The sequence below is a fragment of the Procambarus clarkii genome, chromosome 33 (assembly GCF_040958095.1).
Source record: "Procambarus clarkii isolate CNS0578487 chromosome 33, FALCON_Pclarkii_2.0, whole genome shotgun sequence".
Lineage (NCBI taxonomy): Eukaryota > Metazoa > Arthropoda > Malacostraca > Decapoda > Cambaridae > Procambarus > Procambarus clarkii.
This window is the reverse complement of record NC_091182.1, coordinates 41,279,766-41,301,335: the sequence shown is the minus strand read 5'-3', so window position 1 is coordinate 41,301,335 and position 21,570 is coordinate 41,279,766. Positions and strand designations below refer to the sequence as shown.

Here is a 21,570-nt window from a genome sequence, read left to right as displayed (position 1 = left end):
CCCACAATAACCCGAGCACGGAGACAAGAGCCAGAATCATTGAAGAAAATAGAAAAAAAGGTTAAATCCTCTTGAAACTCCGTCTTAAAGATGATAGCAAGACTGAAACAATCAAAAGAGGGCACTGGCGTAACAAGCGAGGTAACAAGGGGGGTGCTAACAACCAGATGGTAGTTAGATAGAGCACACATTTCATTACCCTATACTTGGAAGCCTTTGGAGAATCAATTCTTTGCTCTATGCCTCAGACGAATGACGTCTTCCGAGGTCACATCCGGGTATTATCTCGTGAATGGCAGGTCAGAGATCACGGTAGTTAAGGGGAATATTCCCCAAGTGTTGAAAGTTTCACGCCTTTGGGGTTTTTTTTTCCCCTCGAAATTTTTTGAGTTTATATTTTCCTGTTTTATGGTGAGGTTAAATTGTTCGGGTTTTTGGCACTGCGTTTATGGCTGGTCTTCAGTAGCAGTGACGTCAGTCATGGTTGGTCTGTAGCAGTGACGTCAGTCATGGTTGGTCTGTAGCAGTGACGTCAGTCATGGTTGGTCTGTAGCAGTGACGTCAGTCATGGTTGGTCTGTAGCAGTGACGTCAGTCATGGTTGGTCTTCAGTAGCAGTGACGTCGTTCATGGCTGGTCTTCAGTAGCAGTGACGTCAGTCATGGTTGGTCTGTAGCAGTGACGTCAGTCATGGTTGGTCTGTAGTAGTGACGTCAGTCATGGTTGGTCTTCAGTAGCAGTGACGTCGTTCATGGCTGGTCTTCAGCAGTGACGTCGTTCATGGCTGGTCTTCAGTAGCTGTGACGTCGTTCATGGCTGGTCTGTAGCAGTGACGTCGTTCATGGCTGGTCTTCAGTAGCAGTGACGTCGTTCATGGCTGGTCTTCAGGAGCAGTGACGTCGTTCATGGCTGGTCTTCAGCAGTGACGTCGTTCATGGCTGGTCTTCAGTAGCTGTGACGTCGTTCATGGCTGGTCTGTAGCAGTGACGTCGTTCATGGCTGGTCTTCAGCAGTGACGTCGTTCATGGCTGGTCTTCAGCAGTGACGTCGTTCATGGCTGGTCTTCAGGAGCAGTGACGTCGTTCATGGCTGGTCTGTAGCAGTGACGTCGTTCATGGCTGGTCTGTAGCAGTGACGTCGTTCATGGCTGGTCTGTAGCAGTGACGTCGTTCATGGCTGGTCTTCAGGAGCAGTGACGTCGTTCATGGCTGGTCTTCAGTAGCAGTGACGTCGTTCATGGCTGGTCTTCAGGAGCAGTGACGTCGTTCATGGCTGGTCTTCAGTAGCAGTGACGTCGTTCATGGCTGGTCTTCAGTAGCAGTGACGTCGTTCATGGCTGGTCTTCACTAGCAGTGACGTCGTTCTTGGCTGGTCTTCACTAGCAGTGACGTCGTTCATGGCTGGTCTGAGAACAATGATAGTGAGAACGATATTAATGAGAACAATAATAGTGAGAACAATGATAGTGAAAACAATAATAGTAAGAACAATGATAGTGAAAACAATAATAGTAAGAACAATGATAGTGAGAACAATGATAGTGAGAAAGATGGTAGTGAGAACAATGACAGTGAGAACGATGATAGTGAGAACAATGATAGTGAGAACGATGGTAGTGAGAACAATGACAGTGAGAACGATGATAGTGAGAACAATGATAGTGAGAACAATGATAGTGAGAACAATGACAGTGAGAACAATAATAATGAGAACAATAATAGTGAGAACAATGAGTTTGGAGACAGGAGAAGCAACATCAAAGAAGATCTGGAAATATGAGGAAGAGAGAAGGGGACATAAATGAGGAGGAGAATGGGATGGAGGAATAGAAACTATAAGGCTAAAAAAAAAACAGCAGAGAAATTAATCATATTAAAAAGAACAGCCGAGACAAAAAAAAACGAAAATAGAGAATATGCAAAAAAGTACAAAGCAAAGAATATACAAAAACCTTCAAAGAATATATAAAAACCTTCAAAGAATATACAAAAAACCTTCAAAGAATATGTTACGGACCCGAGTCCAGCGTCCGAGCCCGGAGCAGTGACGACCACGCCATCTGTGGGTCAGCTCCCGAAACCCCCTCCAAATGAACTACGCCATCTAGTGAGGACGAGATATACTGGCCACAGGGGCTGGTTTCCCGTCCTGATCAGCTCATAACATAGCCGCTGCTGACCTCTGGTGAGGTGGAGCTTAGACAGCAACGCCATCTATGGAGTGGATAGGTGGGCGTTTGTGTCTAAGCCTGTAAGTGAGGTGCCCTAGAGTGTCCCTATTACTGATGACGTGTCTGATTACAGAGTCGACCTGGGACTGCTGTAATGGAAGTTGGATCAGTCTACCCAAGGCAGTCGAAGAGTCTCCACGTGTTTGCTGCAGCAGCTGTGAGTCGCCTCCCCCCTTCCGGATGAACACTGTTGTGTTATCCTGCCTGTGAGGTGGCAGATTCCAGGGATTGTCGTACCCGGGGCTGACTAGTGGAGAAGACTAACCACTGGAGTGTTGTGGTGAGGAGAGTGGCCTGTGAAGTCACATGAGGCTCCTGGCTAGGGCTCGCAACCCTAGTATCGGTCGTGGAGTGGCCTAACCAGAGGAACTGATTGGAACCTGCCAGCTACAGGCTGGATTTGTGGTTGATGGCCTCCACGACGGTGCCCCCCATTGGAGCTGTGATTTGGCTGGCCTGTGGCCAGGGTAGACTCGAGAGAATCGAAGGATTCATCGTGCGGCCACAAGAGGACCAAGGGTTAAGCATCGTTGAGCACCTGTGGAACACTCCGCGTCTTCATACGAAGACCACATTGTACATAACAGTGTTTATACCTCCCCCGTGTAATAATTAATATATTATTTATGGTGATGGTGATAATTATATATTTAAGTTTTTGCCTTTGTCTCCCTTCCCCTTTAATTTACTTGCGTTACGGAACACACCTCTTGAAAGTCACTACTAACTCGGGGCCGGATACCCAAACTCTACTAACATCAGAGAAAGAACCCCGTTGCGACCCAATAGGGCCGTAACAGAATATATAAAAACCTTCAAAGAATATACAAAAACCTTCAAAGAATAATCAAAAACCTTCAAAGAATATACAAAAACCTTCAAAAAATATACAAAAACCTTCAAAGAATATACAAAAACCTTCAAAAAATATACAAAAACCTTCAAAAAATATACAAAAACCTTCAAAACAAAGCATATTAGGCCGGACGGAAAATAATGAAAACATACGATGATGTTCAGAAGCATTATAAGTTTAATATGAGTTAATATAATCGTTATATGTTCAGAGTGTCAGGGGGCGGGGCGGTATAAGGGGGGCACAGCCGTATATGGAATAGGTTTCAGTGTTGTAAAAGTATATATATGTGCCTGAAGAACACACGATCCTGGCGAGTATAAGGGGGGAAGTATCAGGATAGGAGTTGAGGCAGTATCAAAGGATCAGTATAAGTACCAGATATTACAAGGATCGGAGGAGAATAAGGCTCTTGGCAGTATGTGGAGAGTATAAGTACAGGATCAGTGAAGATATCAGTGTAAGGGTCTGGAGAGTATAAGTACAGGATCAGTGAAGATATCAGTGTAAGGGTCTGGAGAGTATAAGTACAGGAGCAGTGAAGGTGAAGGGGTGATATAAGGGGAGGAGTAGTTAATGTTTCGAGACAATATAAGGATGGATCATTACAAGGATTTGGACAGTAATAGGAGCGGATGAATATAAGGGTTTCGACAATATAAGGGACGGAACAGTGTAAGTCGGTGTAGGATAAGTTGTACTCCTCTAGTTGTGCTTCTGGGGGGGGGGGTTGAGCTTTGGCTCTTGGTCCACATGGAAAGTATGAGGCAGTATGAGGGGTTTGAAAATACTGTGGTAGGTGGGAGAGTATAAGGTAGGGGGGGGTAGTATATATGAGCATGATAATATAGGAAGACTGGATGAGGAACTAGCCGGTATAAGGGGCTTTATAAGGGACGATGGAGCGGTATCTGGAGGGATGGAGGATGAGGTCCTTCCCTGGATCATTATTACCTCTACCCAAGGGGCTAGGTTTTCTTTACCTCTCTCTCTCTCTCTCTCTCTCTCTCTCTCTCTCTCTCTCTCTCTCTCTCTCTCTCTCTCTCTCTCTCTCTCTCTCTCTCTCTCTCTCTCTCTCTCTCTCTCCTCTCTCTCTCTCTCTCTCTCTCTCTCTCTCTCTCTCTCTCTCTCTCTCTCTCTCTCTCTCTCTCTCTCTCTCTCTCTCTCTCTCTCTCTCTCTCTCTCTCTCTCTCTCTCTCTCTCTCTCTCTCTCTCTCTCTCTCTCTCTCTCTCTCTCTCTCTCTCTCTCTCTCTCTCTCTCTCTCTCTCTCTCTCTCTCTCTCTCTCTCTCTCTTTCTCTCTCACTCTCTCTCTCTCCTTTTCCCTCTCTCTCTCTCTCTCTCTCTCTCTCTCTCTCTCTCTCTCTCTCTCTCTCTCTCTCTCTCTCTCTCTCTCTCTCTCTCTCTCTCTCTCTCTCTCTCTCTCTCTCTCTCTCTCTCTCTCTCTCTCTCTCTCTCTCTCTCTCTCTCTCTCTCTCTCTCTCTCTCTCTCTCTCTCTCTTTCTCTTTCTCTTTCTGTCCAACCACTTTGGCTGAATGGTTGAGCGACGGTCTCGCTTCAAGCAGGTCGGCGTTCAATCCCCGACCGTCCAAGTGGTTGGGTACCATCCTCTTGTTCGTGTACCACCCGTGTTAAACAGTTTATCTTAATCTACCCTGTCAATTCCTCTGAGAATTTTGGAGGTAGTAGTCATGTCTCCCCTTTTTTGTCTTGCAGTGTCATGAGGTGCATTTCAGGCAGCTTGTCCTCGTAACTCATGCCTCTTAGTTCTGGGACTAGCCTGGTGGCATACCTCTGAACTTTTGAACTGAACAGAGGGCAGCAGAGGCTGCCCTCTCAATTATATTGTTAACTGCCATGCTGTTTCTGTCATACTCTTGACTGGATCTTCTGTCATACGGTGGAGGGTTATATATCATTGCTGCTACTACTACTCTTGGTCCGCCTATCGTCATGGTGCCTGTTATGTAGTCTGTATCCCTGGAAACACAAACCGTAACTATCTCTATTTTCCGCTTGTTACAACTTGTAATAAAGTTGTTACATCTTGGCTTAACGTGTTTATGACGTATTAGAACGTTGTTACAACTTGCTGTATTGGTTGTTATAACTGGTTAGGAGGTGTTAAAACTTATTCGAACGTTGTAGCAACGTCGTAGTTTCGGTGTGTGTTTGGTGGGATAAACCCTTCACAGCCTAGGATAACCATCTCCTTAAACTTCATTCCTTTCTCATCAGTGGAGTCACTCCGCCTCCTCCCCTACCTTCCCTCCTCAGTGTTGTACTCACCAACGGGGCCTCGTAGCCTGGTGGATAGCGCGCAGGACTCGTAATTCTGTGGCGCGGGTTCGATTCCCGCACGAGGCAGAAACAAATGGGCAAAGTTTCTTTCACCCTGAACGCCCCTGTTACCTAGCAGTAAATAGGTACCTGGGAGTTAGTCAGCTGTCACGGGCTGCTTCCTGGGGGTGTAGGCCTGGTCGAGGACCGGGCCGCGGGGACACTAAAGCCCCGAAATCATCTCAAGATAACCTCAAGATATCCTAGTTGTGTTTGCGGGGGTTGAGCTCTGGTTCTTTGGTCCCGCCTCTCAACCGTCAATCAACTGATGTACAGGTTCCTGAGCCTACTGGGCTCTGTCATATCTACATTTGAAACAGTGTATGGAGTCAGCCTCCACCACATCACTGCCTAATAATTATAATATTGTGTTGCCTCTCCTGTGCTATTAAATGCGCCAACGACACCAAATTAACCAAGATAGTGCAGGCGATGAGTCACAATAACGTGGCTGAAGTATGTTGACCAGACCACACACTAGAAGTTGAAGGGACGACGACGTTTCGGTCCGTCCTGGACCAATCGACTTGAGAATGGTCCAGGACGGACCGAAACGTCGTCGTCCCTTCAACTTCTAGTGTGCAGTCTGGTCAACAACCAAGATAGTGCACGTAATGATATGACATGGAAGACTTTGTATAGAAAGTGCTGTAATTCCTACACGTTTCGATTTAAATGTCATCAAAGTAGAGCTAAAAGTTGGCATTTACAGCTTACATGAATTATATAATTACAGATCCAGTGTGCTGGAGTACAGGACGAAAACGGTAACCAGTGTTTCACTTTCCAAATGTCACATGAAATGTTTATTGGTTTTAAGAGGAGAACAGAAAGTGATGAATGTATGAGGCCAAGTGTGACTGAGATAGTCACGTCAGAGCAGGTGAAGGTTATCTTGTGGTACAGTACTCAACCCCTGGATCTATCTTGAGGTTATCTTGAGATGATTTCGGGGCTTAGCGACCCCGCGGCCCGCTCCTCGACCAGGCCTCCTTTTTGTTAACCCCCCTCCCCCCCAGAAACCAGCACGTAGTAGCTGTCTAACTCCCAGGTACCTATTTACTGCTAGGTAACAGGGGGCATTACGGTGAAAGAAACTTTTTGCCCATTTTTCTCCGCCTCCACCGGGGATCGAACCCGGAACCTCTGGACTACGAATCCGAAGCGCTGTCCACTCAGCTGTCAGGCGAGGTCTCAGCTGTCAGGCGAGGTCTCAGCTGTCAGGCGAGGTCTCAGCTGTCAGGCGAGGTCTCAGCTGCCAGGCGAGGTCTCAGCTGTCAGGCGAGGTCTCAGCTGTCAGGCGAGGTCTCAGCTGTCAGGCGAGGTCTCAGCTGTCAGGCGAGGTCTCAGCTGTCAGGCGAGGTCTCAGCTGTCAGGCGAGGTCTCAGCTGTCAGGCGAGGTCTCAGCTGTCAGGCGAGGTCTCAGCTGTCAGGCGAGGTCTCAGCTATCAGGCAAAGTCTCAGCTGTCAGGCGATGTCTCAGCTGTCAGGCGAGGTCTCAGCTGTCAGGCGAGGTCTCAGCTGTCAGGCGAGGTCTCAGCTGTCAGGCGAGGTCTCAGCTGCCAGGCGAGGTCTTAGCTGCCAGGCGAGGTCTTAGCTGTCAGGCGAGGTCTCAGCTGTCAGGCGAGGTCTCAGCTATCAGGCAAAGTCTCAGCTGTCAGGCGATGTCTCAGCTGTCAGGCGAGGTCTTAGCTGCCAGGCGAGGTCTTAGCTGTCAGGCGAGGTCTCAGCTGTCAGGCGAGGTCTCAGCTATCAGGCAAAGTCTCAGCTGTCAGGCGATGTCTCAGCTGTCAGGCGAAGCCTCAGCTGTCAAGCAAAGTCTCAGCTGTCAGACGAGGCCTCAGCTGTCAGGCGAGGTTTCAGCTGTCAGACGAGGCCTCAGCTGTCAGGCGAGATCTCAGCTGTCAGGCGAGGCCTCAGCTGTCAGACGAGGTCTCAGCTGCCAAGCAAAGTCTCAGCTGTCAGGCGAGGCCTCAGCTGTCAGACGAGGCCTCAGCTGTCAGACGAGGCCTCAGCTGTCAGACGAGGCCTCAGCTGTCAGACGAGGTCTCAGCTGCCAAGCAAAGTCTCAGCTGTCACTCGATGACGATGACTCTTTGGATATAACGGCTCTAGACCGGACGAGTCGAACCTGAGATGTTCCCCCTCTATCTTCCTTCGGCCACAAGTGTGTGGTACAAGAGGAAGTCAGACAATCCAAGAGAGTGGCGTACACTCACCGGACGAGCGCCCATCTTCCCCGTATGCAGTTTTTTGCAATCTTTTGTCTCGCGTCTTCGGAATGAGATGCACTCGAACGCTTGAAGGTTAGTGGTGGTGTCTTTACGCCAAGGCTCAGAGCCTGCGGGTCCGCATACTCTTCACACCATAAGATTTGCCATCACGACTTGCACTACTTTGTTGAACACGAATTGATTTGAACTCTGTCTCTGTGTCTGTCTGTCTCTCTCTGTCTCTGTCTCTGTCTCTGTCTCTGTCTCTCTCTCTCTCTCTCTCTCTCTCTCTCTCTCTCTCTCTCTCTCTCTCTCTCTCTCTCTCTCTCTCTCTCTCTCTCTCTCTCTCTCTCTCTCTCTCTCTCTCTCTCTCTCTCTCTCTCTCTCTCTCTCTCTCTCTCTCTCTCTCTCTCTCTCTCTCTCTCTCTCTCTCTCTCTCTCTCTCTCTCTCTCTCTCTCTCTCTCTCTCTCTCTCTCTCTCTCTCTCTCTCTCTCTCTCTCTCTCTCTCTCTCTCTCTCTCTCTCTCTCTCTCTCTCTCTCTCTCTCTCTCTCTGTCTCTTTCTCTCTCTCTCTCTCTCTCTCTCTCTCTCTCTCTCTCTCTCTCTCTCTCTCTCTCTCTCTCTCTCTCTCTCTCTCTCTCTCTCTCTCTCTCTCTCTCTCTCTCTCTCTCTCTCTCTCTGTACACACACACCCAAATGAGCCATAGAGACGTTAATAAGAATTTTTTCAGTGTCAGAGTAGTAGACAAATGGAATGCATTAGGAAGCGATGTGGTGGAGGCTGACTCCATACACAGCTTCAAGTGTAGATATGACAGAGCCCGATAGGCTCAGGAACCTGTACACCTGTTGATTGACGGTTGAGAGGCGGGACCAAAGAGCCGAAGCTCAACCCCCGCAATCACAAGTAGGTGAGTACACACACACACAGGTGTCAGATATCTCCCCGATTACCTGACGGATGCTGCACGGATGCCGCACGGATGCCGCACGGATGCCGCACGGATGCTGCACGGATGCAGCACGGATGCTCTGCTCTCCGCTAACTGTGCCTTTCAATGATAGATGTAAATTCACAATATTTGAGGAAGGCGATAGACAGGAAGCACTTAACTGTCAACCGTATACGATTCCAATTAGACAAAACCGTGCTTCTTTGTACGGAATGGTGAGTGAATGGGCTCAACCTGTCAGTCAATTTCGGGGACAGACAGTTCTTACAGCTGATCTGAGACAGTAATGAAGGATATACTCTGTAATGTATGATATACTCTGTAATGCAGGATATACTCTGTAATGCAGGATATACTCTGTAATGTATGATATACTCTGTAATGCAGGATATACTCTGTAATGTATGATATACTCTGTAATGCAGGATATACTCTGTAATGTATTATATACTCTGTAATGTAGGATATACTCTGTAATGTAGGATATACTCTGTAATGTAGGATATACTCTGTAATGCAGGATATACTCTGTAATGTATGATATACTCTGTAATGCAGGATATACTCTGTAATGTATGATATACTCTGTAATGCAGGATATACTCTGTAATGTATTATATACTCTGTAATGTAGGATATACTCTGTAATGTAGGATATACTCTGTAATGTAGGATATACTCTGTAATGCAGGATATACTCTGTAATGTATGATATACTCTGTAATGCAGGATATACTCTGTAATGTATGATATACTCTGTAATGCAGGATATACTCTGTAATGTAGGATATACTCTGTAATGTATGATATACTCTGTAATGTAGGATATACTCTGTAATGTATGATATACTCTGTAATGTAGGATATACTCTGTAATGTAGGATATACTCTGTAATGTAGGATATACTCTGTAATGTATGATATACTCTGTAATGTATGATATACTCTGTAATGTAGGATATACTCTGTAATGCAGGATATACTCTGTAATGTATGATATACTCTGTAATGTAGGATATACTCTGTAATGTAGGATATACTCTGTAATGTATGATATACTCTGTAATGTATGATATACTCTGTAATGTATGATATACTCTGTAATGCAGGATATACTCTGTAATGTATGATATACTCTGTAATGCAGGATATACTCTGTAATGTATGATATACTCTGTAATGCAGGATATACTCTGTAATGTATTATATACTCTGTAATGTAGGATATACTCTGTAATGTAGGATATACTCTGTAATGTAGGATATACTCTGTAATGCAGGATATACTCTGTAATGTATGATATACTCTGTAATGCAGGATATACTCTGTAATGTATGATATACTCTGTAATGCAGGATATACTCTGTAATGTAGGATATACTCTGTAATGTATGATATACTCTGTAATGTAGGATATACTCTGTAATGTATGATATACTCTGTAATGTAGGATATACTCTGTAATGTAGGATATACTCTGTAATGTAGGATATACTCTGTAATGTATGATATACTCTGTAATGTATGATATACTCTGTAATGTAGGATATACTCTGTAATGCAGGATATACTCTGTAATGTATGATATACTCTGTAATGTAGGATATACTCTGTAATGTAGGATATACTCTGTAATGTATGATATACTCTGTAATGTATGATATACTCTGTAATGTAGGATATACTCTGTAATTGGGGTATTATTACGGTGTATGATGGGGATAATCATCTGAAATGAACTTATACAGACTTGTATGATTCATACAACTGTATTTTATTGAACAATATTTCTTATTCTTCCTGACCCAGAGGTAAGTGTATAAGATGAAGGTTATTCACGTATAACTGGAAATGTATTAAATAAAGTGAAGGAGTACCTGTCAGACGTGAGCCAAAGGGTCGTAGCAGAGAGGGTGGGTGTCACGCTGAAAGGATCTAGCTATCACACTTTCTGCTATCACACCAGCTATCACATTTCTGCTATCACATTTGCCCTTGCCACTCCCACCTTGGCGAAACTCCTGTCTCCTATCCCTTTCTCACTTTATCCTCTCCCTTTCTGTCTCACTTTCTCCTCTCCCTTTCTCTCTTACTTTCTCCTCTCCCTTTCTCTCCTACTTTCTCCTCTCCCTTTCTCTCTTACTTTATCCTCTTTCTTTTAATTCTTACTTTATCCTCTTTCTTTTAATTCTTACTTTCTCCTCTCCCTTTCTCCTCTCCTACTTTCTCCTCTCCCTTTCTCTCCTACATTCTCCTCTCCCTTTCTCTCTTACTTTCTCCTCTCCCTTTCTCTCCTACTTTCTCCTCTCCCTTTCTCTCCTACTTTCTCCTCTCCCTTTCTCTCTTACTTTCTCCTCTCCCTTTCTCTCCTACTTTCTCCTCTCCCTTTCTCTCTTACTTTCTCCTCTCCCTTTCTCTCCTACTTTCTCCTCTCTTTCTCTCCTCCCTCTCTCTTCGACCCCAAGTGAGCGCCCTCTTCACTTGCCTGGGTAAATTTTCTGACAGTGCCCAGAAGACTTAAAGTTAATTGTCAGACTTGAAGTCTGACCAACACGGGAACAAAGACTTGTAAGCGCTGAAGGCTGAACAAACACGTATGTCTCTTGACAGTGGTACGTCTCTTGACAGTGGTACGCCCCTTGACAGTGGTACGCCCCTTGACAGTGGTACGTCCCTTGACAGTGGTACGTCTCTTGACAGTGGGACGTCTCTTGACAGTGGTACGCCCCTTGACAGTGGTACGTCCCTTGACAGTGGTACGTCTCTTGACAGTGGTACGTCTCTTGACAGTGGTACGTCTCTTGACAGTGGGACGTCTCTTGACAGTGGTACGTCTCTTGACAGTGGTACGTCCCTTGACAGTGGTACGTCCCCTGACAGTGGTACGTCCCCTGACAGTGGTACGTCCCTTGACAGTGGTACGTCCCTTGACAGTGGTACGTCCCCTGACAGTGGTACGTCCCCCTGACAGTGGTACGTCCCCTGACAGTGGTACGTCCCCATGACAGTGGTATGTCCCCTGTCAATGGTACGTCCCCCTGACAGTGGTACGTCCCCATGACAGTGGTACGTCCCCATGACAGTGGTACGTCCCCCTGACAGTGGTACGTCCCCTGACAGTGGTACGTCCCCATGACAGTGGTACGTCCCCTGACAGTGGTACGTCCCCCATGACAGTGGTACGTCCCCTGACAGTGGTACGTCCCCTGACAGTAGTACGTCCCCTGACAGTGGTACGTCCCCTGACAGTGGTACGTCCCCCATGACAGTGGTACGTCCCCCTGACAGTGGTACGTCCCCTGACAGTGGTACGTCCCCTGACAGTGGTACGTCCCCTGACAGTGGTACGTCCCCTGACAGTAGTACGTCCCCTGACAGTGGTACGTCCCCTGACAGTGGTACGTCCCCCTGACAGTGGTACGTCCCCTGACAGTGGTACGTCCCCCTGACAGTGGTACGTCCCCCTGACAGTGGTACGTCCCTTGACAGTGGTACGTCCCCCTGACAGTGGTACGTCCCCTGACAGTGGTACGTCCCCTTAACAGTAATACGTCCCCTGACAGTAGTACGTCTCCTGACAGAAGTACGTCCCCTTAACAGTAATACGTCCCCTGACAGAAGTACGACCCCCTGACAGAAGTACGACCCCTGAGAGCGGTACCACGGTAAGAAATGTGGGGTTCAAGAGCTAATACTCGGTCCAGCAGCCACACGTAGGTGAATACATGTAAGGTGAGTAGAGACACACACACACACACGAGAAAGGACAAAGTAATCGAATCATCTTGTGGCCTCTCCAGAGATGTGTATATATTGCTGAGAATTAAGTAACATTAGAGTGAGCTCCACTGGGAAATTACCGTCGGCCCCACACACCCTGATACTACACCAGCGTCCACACCTGGCAGGGTGGCTAGTATACACACCTGGCAGGGTGGCCAGTGTACACACCTGGCAGGGTGGCCAGTGTACACACCTGGCAGGGTGGCCAGTATACACCCCTGGCAGGGTGGCCAGTATACACACCTGGCAGGGTGGCCAGTGTACACACCTGGCAGGGTGGCCAGTGTACACACCTGGCAGGGTGACCAGTGTACACACCTGGCAGGGTGGCCAGTATACACACCTGGCTGGGTGGCCAGTGTACACACCTGGCAGGGTGGCCAGTGTACACACCTGGCAGGGTGGCCAGTGTATACACCTGGAAGGGTGGCCAGTATACACACCTGGCAGGGTGGCCAGTATGCACACCTGGCAGGGTGGCCAGTATACACACCTGGCAGGGTGGCCAGTATACACACCTGGCAGGGTGGCCAGTATTCACACCTGGCAGGGTGGCCAGTGTACACACCTGGCAGGGTGGCCAGTGTACACACCTGGCAGGGTGGCCAGTATACACACCTGGCAGGGTGGCCAGTGTACACACCTGGCAGGGTGGCCAATGTACACACCTGGCAGGGTGGCCAGTGTACACACCTGGCAGGGTGGCCAGTGTACACACCTGGCAGGGTGGCCAGTATACACACCTGGCAGGGTGGCCAGCATCTACACCTGGCAGGGTGGCCAGTATACACACCTGGCAGGGTGGCCAGTATACACACCTGGCAGGGTGGCCAGTATACACACCTGGCAGGGTGACCAGTATGCACACCTGGCAGGGTGGCCAGTATACACACCTGGCAGGGTGGCCAGTATACACACCTGGCAGGGTGGCCAGTATACACACCTGGCAGGGTGGCCAGTGTACACACCTGGCAGGGTGGCCAGTATACACACCTGGCAGGGTGGCCAGTGTACACACCTGGCAGGGTGGCCAGTATACACACCTGGCAGGGTGGCCAGTGTACACACCTGGCAGGGTGGCCAGTATACACACCTGGCAGGGTGGCCAGTATACACACCTGGCAGGGTGGCCAGTATACACACCTGGCAGGGTGGCCAGTGTACACACCTGGCAGGGTGGCCAGTATACACACCTGGCAGGGTGGCCAGTATACACACCTGGCAGGGTGGCCAGTGAACACACCTGGCAGGGTGGCCAGTATACACACCTGGCAGGGTGGCCAGTGTACACACCTGGCAGGGTGGCCAGTGTGCACACCTGGCAGGGTGGCCACCACCCACACCTGGCAGGGTGGCCACCATCCACACCTGGCAGGGTGGCCACCATCCACACCTGGCAGGGTGGCCACCATCCACACCTGGCAGGGTGGCCACCACCCACACCTGGCAGGGTGTTGCTGTATCTATTGACTGATGTAGTTGAAGTTTCTACTGATATATATATATATATATATATATATATATATATATATATATATATATATATATATATATATATATATTATATATATATATATATATATATATATATATATATATATATATATATATATATATATATATATATATATATATATATATAGGGGGGTACCACCACTGGTGTAATTATAGGGACCCACAGCCTCAGAGAAGGGAACACAGAGCACTCAGGGAAAAACTTGACATTTAACTCTGAATACGAAAGAGTGTTCACTTCTCCTACCACCCCCCTTTTTTTTTTATTACGATGTACACTTTATTATGCAAGGTTATACAGTTACATATCTGATTTTATACAAAAAATGAACATTAAGAGGACACAAGAAAAAGTTCGCTTCCTAGAGGCTGTAGATTTCCTCGAACTCCTCCGACGCCGGGCAGGAACCGAGGATGCAGCGGGCATTTCCCCTCTGGATCGCGACACTGAGGCGCTGAAAGAGAAAACTTGCTGCTCTAGGGTCTCTTGTGGTGTCAATGAGCTTGGAACCAAGATCCTTAAGAAACCTTCTTGCACTCTCACCCCATGGGCCTAGGGTCTCAGACCCTATTGGAACGAAATTGTACCTTTGATCTAATTGCCTGTACTTGACTGACTTTTGTTTTTCTCTGTGTGTCGCTGCGGCTCCTGCCGTGCCGGCAGAGAGGGTGATGTATGTCGTTGCCAGGGTGGATACGCAAGTATAGTCCCATGCTAACTGCCTGCCACCCTTCCACGGACGCAGTGTGATTCCGTCTGGTCGGCCGGCAAAGCTAACAGAGTCACGGTTCAGTAGGTTGCGGGGCTCTCTCTCCGCTGGACACTGAGCAGAGGCAAGGCTTCTTTTAATGATGTCGTTGACTTCGTCGTGTCTAGTGTGCCAACCACCCGATTTTCCACAGTGCAGGCCATGCAATCCATATTCGTCAGCATCTGCCTCGCCGCAAATACACCTGTGAACAGTGTGGATAGGGGCAGCAAGGCGGAGAGCGACTGCAATACGGAGCTCCTGCGGATCAAGACGTGTGCCTGTCGCAGACATAGGGACTGCCAGAAGGAAGTCCCCTGCATGGGGAGCCTGCACAGCTGTGAGGCGTGCACGATCACTGGGGGTTGTTGCTGCCTCCAGCAAAGCTGTGGCTTCTTTGTCTACAATGGGGCTGTCCCAACTGGATTGTTTCTTGGCTTTCGGCATGGCTGGTCTGAGTGCTGGGTCTGTCATGGCACCCCATTTCGTGTCACATTCCGTGTAGTGGGGGTCCTGTATCCCCGCTACATCACTCAGGGTGTCAGGTAGAATTTCCTTAACCAGGTCATCTGATGCTGAGGAGGAAGACAGGAAGGCTGGGACTGCAATTTGGGTGGCGGTGCGGACACCCAAGCCACCGAGCCTGACAGGAAGAGTGGCTTGTTTCCACTGGCATTCGTTGAGAGAGAGGTTAACAACTTTTTCCAGCATGGTCTTCAGTAGGAGGTCATACTCGTCAAGCTTTGGGTTGTTGTAAGATGGGGCGCACCTCAGAAAGTAGGTTAGCCTCGGAAGGGATAGGCATTTGGTGAGGAGATAAAAAGCATCGTGGGCATCGATGTCACCTATTCTGTCTTCCATCCTCCTAAGGTCTGCGATTTTCTTGTCGAGGATCTCCTCAATGGCGTTAGACCCGAGGGGAGCTCCAAGGAGGGTGCTGTTCTCGGCCCTAATGACATGGGCTCCAGGCAAGGCAGACCTTATTCTAGCTACGATGTCTGGGTTGGAGGAGACTACTTCACACTTGGAAGGGTTCAGGACGAGACCCAGGCTTACTTCTTGCTCCCTTATTTTCCTGATATCTGACAAGAGGTGGTCTACGGTGCCAGCTATAGTGCCATCATCCAAAAACCAGATGTTGAACTCGCTGGACAAGCTTTCGGTGATTTCTTTTAAGACTAAGCAGAAAAGAAGGGGAGCAAGAGGATCACCTTGCTGAACACCTTCACATGATCTGATTTCATGTTCACCAAAGAGCAGTTTTGACTCGCCACTGTAGCACGATAGTATGAACGGGTAGAGGGGCCGGAAATGGCGATGTACGGCACAAAGTACTGCATCTCTTCTTACCATGTTGAAGGCATTCTTAAAGTCCAGTTTGAGCAGGGCCTTTTCATCAGAAATGTTTGTGATGTATGCTCGTGCTGCATGGGCAGCCGCTTCACAGCCTTGGGGGATTCCAAATCCTAGCTGGATTGGTTTCAGCAATTCAGCCGCTTGCTGGCTGACAACCCTCGTTGCAGCCTTGGCAATCAGGCGTCGGAGAGTGTTGCCAACAGCGATTGGCCTGATTCCTTCGTCCTTCTTTTTGAGAGCACAGAGGGAGGCACCAAAAAAGAGAGGCCTGATGACCTCAGGTATCTCACCAGCCAGACACATGTTGACGAACCTTGTGAGTTCCATAAGAAGATCTTGTGCAGCATCACCAACCGCAGGATTTAACATTTGCTTGATATGTTGAGGTTTTAACCCTGTAAAGCCGCCTGCTGACCCAGGTGGAAAAGAAAGGGCTGCTTTGTAGACCTCAGATTCACCAACTGTTAATGGGTCTGAAATGGTGTCGGCTGATGGCGGAACGATGTTGTCGCCTTGAGGGGCTCTGGGTGGGTGCTTGCTTTGCAGGGCCCGTGCTGTGGCTGAGTTTCGAGGAGCAATTTTCTCGTCACTGGTGAGGACTCTAATAGCACTTGCGGTGCGGTATTATATATATATATATATATATATATATATATATATATATATATATATATATATATATATATATATATATATATATATAAGCAGGGTATTGGTTTAAGCAGACTATGCAGCTGCTGGCATTCTTGCAAGAACACGGGCATGCATTCCTCAAATGTAATTAGCTGGTTCATTTATCATTCGTTCGACTTCTCCTTCCTTCTCCATCTCCTTCTTTAGCGGCTTTTCCTTCCTATTCTCACCTTCATCATTCGTTGTTTCCCTTTGGTGTCATAATTGCTCACTTCCCCCCCCCCCTTCTGTCTTGAAACTATCTTGAGGTTATCTTGAGATGATTTCGGGGCTTTTTAGTGTCCCCGCGGCCCGTTCCTCGACCAGGCCTCCACCCCCAGGAAGCAGCCCGTGACAGCCGACTAACACCCAGGTACCTATTTTACTGCTAGGTAACAGGGGCATAGGGTGAAAGAAAAACTAAAGAAAGAAACTAAAGGTAGTGTAAGTATCTTCTTATATTATCTTGGCTGCTTTCTCCTGCTCACGCGGGCACCTAGAATGGACGAGAGTGCTATAATGGTCTCGTTTCTTGCAAGTCCGGGCTCAATCCCCGATGGCTCAAGTGGTTGATCATTATTTCTGTCCATCCGGCCCGTCGTGAATCCTTGTGGTCATATCTTTTCCCAAGTGCTTTATATGTCGTTATAGCTTTGCACTTTCGCTTGAAAGTTAACTAATCTCTTTCCCTTATTTTTATACCTTGAGATTAGTGTTTGATAAGAATGATATTGGTGCACGAAAAGAGATGAAGCGAACGAAGAACTGTTATCATCACTAGAAACATCATTTTGAACTTAAGAACATCAGTTGAACTTAAGAATATCAGTTGAACTTAAGAATATCAGTTGAACTTAAGAACATCAGTTGAACTTAAGAATATCAGTTGAACTAGGAACATCAGTTGAACTAGGAACATCAGTTGAACTTAAGAACATCAGTTGAACTTAAGAACATCAGTTGAACTTAAGAACATCAGTTGAACTTAAAAATATCAGTTGTGCTAAGAACATCAGTTGAACTTAAGAACATCAGTTGAACTTAAGAATATCAGTTGAGCTAGGAACATCAGTTGAACTTAAGAACATCACTTGAACTTAAGAACATCAGTTGAACTTAAGAACATCAGTTGAACTTAAGAACATCAGTTGAACTTAGGAACGTCAGTTGAGTTATGAACATCAGGTTATTAAGTGTTAAATCAATACTAGAAACAGGATTTTTTTATGAGGTTATTAATTGTCATATAATTTTACTCTAAGGTTAGATTATAATCATATTAGGTCCAAGCTGAAGCAGGAGCTGTGTGACAGAGCCTTCATATACTCCGCTGACTTGATCTCATGGAGGTTATCTTAAGATGATTTCGGGGCTTTAGTGTCCCCGCGGCCCGGTCCTCGACCAGGCCGACAAGGCCGACTGAGAGAGAACTCTATCAACATCAGAGGCCCGAGACTGTTCAACACGCTTCCACTACACATAAGGGGCATAACTGGCAAACCCCTCACAGTGTTCAAGAGAGAACTGGATAAGCACCTCCAAAGGATACCTGATCAACCAGGCTGTGACTCATACGTCAGGCTGCGAGCAGCCGCGTCTAACAGCCTGGTTGATCAGTCCAGCAACCAGGAGGCCTGGTCGACGACCGGGCCGCGGGGACACTAAGCCCCGGAAGCACTTCAAGGTAGCCTCAAGGTAGGTAGGCCTCCACCCCGAGGAAGCAGCCCGTGACAGCTGACTAACACCCAGGTACCTATTTTACTGCTAGGTAACAGGGGCATAGGGTGAAAGAAACTGCCCATTGTTTCTCGCCGGCACCTGGGATCGAACCCCGGACCACAGGATCACAAGTCCAGCGTGCTATCCGCTCGGCCGACCGGTGGAGAATCCACTTGTTGAAAGAATATTTCTCCAGATAGGAGTGACTTGAGAGATGAATGACAGGTTTAGGGGTGATGTTCGTGTGTGTGTGTGACACAGCCAGGATGAGTCTGTCGGCAGCTGAGCGCCATGTGTTGTGGTGACCGTCTCCTTGTTGTCCACGAAGCTGGACACGATAGAGCAAATATGTGTTTGTGATTGGTACAGAGTTCTGCAACCCCCTTGCTGTAATGCATTACGTTACGTGGCGTGTGGTTGTGTGGTTGTGGCAAGTTCTGATTGTGGGGTTGTACTTCCCTAAAGGTTCTCAAGAAGGTGAATTTCCAGATGTTAAGTTTAAGCTCCTGGTCTCACTATTCAACCTTCAATCGGCTGGTGAGTTGAAATGACTTATTTTACATTACAAATATATCAGAACAGGTTCCGGATCCCTTTGGTCACTGATAAACACACACACACACACACACACACACACACACACACACACACACACACACACACACACATTTCTTACCAAGCCGCCATAGGCTTCTCTCCCCTGTAGCAAGATATAAGTCAGCTGTGAACACAAGCTGACCCTTAAACTGTGCTCTGGAAGGCCCCCCTAGTTCCTGAATTCCCTGGAACGGATCCTTTGGTAATCCGGGGATTGCACAGGATTGTGTACGTGTATCTGATTTCACAGGGACCTGGGGAGAAGAGTGGCCACGCAGGGGTGAGAAGAGCTCCTGTAATCTCTCGGGGGATGGGACAGGTATAGAGTTTAACATCCCAGAGGACTTGTAGAGGCATTCACACCTCTCAGGGGGCTTGTAGAGGCATTCACACCTCTCGGGGGGCTTGTAGAGGCATTCACACCTCTCAGGGGGCTTGTAGAGGCATTCACACCTCTCAGGGGGCTTGTAGAGGCATTCACACCTCTCAGGGGGCATGTAGAGGCATTCACACCTCTCAGGGGGCTTGTAGAGGCATTCACACCTCTCAGAGGGCTTGTAGAGGCATTCACACCTCTCAGGGGGCATGTAGAGGCATTCACACCTCTCATAGGGCTTGTAGAGGCATTCACACCTCTCAGGGGGCTTCTAGAGGCATTCACACCTCTCAGAGGGCTTGTAGAGGCATTCACACCTCTCGGAGAGCTTGTAGAGGCATTCACACCTCTCAGGGGGCTTGTAGAAGCATTCACACCTCTCGGAGGGCTTGTAGAGGCATTCACACCTCTCGGAGAGCTTGTAGAGGCATTCAAACCTCTCAGGGGACTTGTAGAGGCATTCACACCTCTCAGGGGACTTGTAGAGGCATTCACACCTCTCAGGGGACTTGTAGAGGCATTCACACCTCTAAGGGGGCTTGTAGAGGCATTCACACTTCTCAGGGGGCTTCTAGAGGCATACACACCTCTCAGAGGGCTTGTAGAGGCATTCACACCTCTCAGGGGGCTTGTAGAGGCGTTCACACCTCTCAGGGGGCTTGTAGAGGCATTCACACCTCTTAAGGTTGCAAGTAGAGGCATTAACACCTCTCAGGGGGCATGTAGAGGCATTCACACCTCTCAGGGGGCTTGTAGAGGCATTCACACCTCTCAGGGGGCTTGTAGAGGCATTCACACCTCTCAGAGGGCTTGTAGAGGCATTCACACCTCTCAGAGGGCTTGTAGAGGCATTCACACCTCTCAGAGGGGCTTGTAGAGGAATTCACACCTCTCAGAGGGGCTTGTAGAGGCATTCACACCTCTCAGAGGGCTTGTAGAGGCATTCACACCTCTCAGAGGGGCTTGTAGAGGCATTCACACCTCTCAGAGGGGCTTGTAGAGGCATTCACACCTCTCAGGGGGCTTGTAGAGGCATTCACACCTCTCAGAGGGGCTTGTAGAGGCATTCAGACCTCTCAAGAGAGCGTGTAGAGGAACTTGAATGATATTGTAGGTATGGAAAGGCAGTGAGGGCTGTGATGGCTGGTATATGGATAGGTCTTATGAGCTCTAGGATGTGTGGATAGGTAGGCTGAACTCTGGCAGTGTTAAGGGATAGTGTAAGCTCTAAGGAGTGGGGCTTTATTGGATGATAATGGGTAGTAAAAGCTCTGTTTGGTGTTAAATGGTATTTCACTCTGTATGGGAATTTAAGGGTTATCCTGAGTTCAATGGGACTTTAATATATTGTCTGAACTCTATGGGAAGTTAATGGATAGTTTGAGCTGTGTGGTATGTTAAGTGGATAGTCTGAGCTCTATGGGACGTTTAGGGACAGTCTGAGCTCTATGATGTGTTATGGGATAGTCTGAGCTCTATGGGTGTTATGGGATAGTCTGAGCTCTATGGGACGTTTAGGGACAGTCTGAGCTCTATGATGTGTTATGGGATAGTCTGAGCTCTATGGGTGTTATGGGATAGTCTGAGCTCTATGTTGTGTTATGTGATAGTCTGAGCTCTATGGGTGTTATGGGATAGTCTGAGCTGTATGGGTGTTATGGGATAGTCTGAGCTCTGTGATGTGTTATGTGATAGTCTGAGCTCTATGGGTGTTATTGGATAGTCAGAGCTCTATGATGTGTTATGTGATAGTCTGAGCTCTATGTTGTGTTATGTGATAGTCTGAGCTCTATGGGTGTTATTGGATAGTCAGAGCTCTATGATGTGTTATGGGATAGTCTTAGCTCTATGTTGTGTTATGGGATAGTCTGAGCTCTATGGGTGTTATGGGATAGTCTGAGCTCTGTGATGTGTTATGGGATAGTCTGAGCTCCATGAAGTGTTAAGGGATAGTTTGACCCCTAAGGAACGTTAATGGATAGTCTTTGCTCATGGAAATGTGAATAGTTAAGAACACGTCATCCTCCCACCCTCTCTCCTACCACTGATCTGTTCACAAAGGAGTGAACAGAACAGTGAACAATATTGAACAGTGAACAATATTTCCCCTTTAAAGAAGCCTAATTTCCACACGCCTAATAATTTACATATGATTTCGAGAGGCCTACGCATTTATTTTCATATATAAAGATGCTCCCGTTACGCCTTAAG

At 47.7% G+C, this 21,570-nt stretch overlaps 3 protein-coding genes across 3 annotated transcripts; 2 read left to right on the top strand and 1 right to left on the bottom strand.

Moving 5' to 3' along the window:
* The first annotated feature begins 252 nt into the window (after nucleotides 1-252).
* LOC138370833 (GATA zinc finger domain-containing protein 24-like) lies at nucleotides 253-1,778 on the top strand. Its single transcript, XM_069335439.1, has 2 exons — nucleotides 253-299; nucleotides 1,382-1,778. The coding sequence occupies exons 1-2, from the start codon at nucleotides 253-255 to the stop codon at nucleotides 1,776-1,778; spliced, it is 444 nt and encodes a 147-aa protein (XP_069191540.1).
* Nucleotides 1,779-11,188: 9,410 nt separating this feature from the next.
* On the top strand, nucleotides 11,189-11,560 carry LOC138370832 (chloride intracellular channel protein 6-like). Its single transcript, XM_069335438.1, has one exon. It carries the CDS (start codon nucleotides 11,189-11,191, stop codon nucleotides 11,558-11,560), a length of 372 nt encoding a protein of 123 aa, XP_069191539.1.
* A 7,352-nt stretch (nucleotides 11,561-18,912) lies between these two features.
* LOC138370831 (uncharacterized) lies at nucleotides 18,913-20,273 on the bottom strand. Its single transcript, XM_069335437.1, has 4 exons — nucleotides 20,098-20,273; nucleotides 19,647-19,886; nucleotides 19,063-19,556; nucleotides 18,913-18,920 (listed from the first exon to the last, which is right to left on the bottom strand). Exons 1-4 carry the CDS (start codon nucleotides 20,271-20,273, stop codon nucleotides 18,913-18,915), a joined length of 918 nt encoding a protein of 305 aa, XP_069191538.1.
* Nucleotides 20,274-21,570: the final 1,297 nt, after the last annotated feature.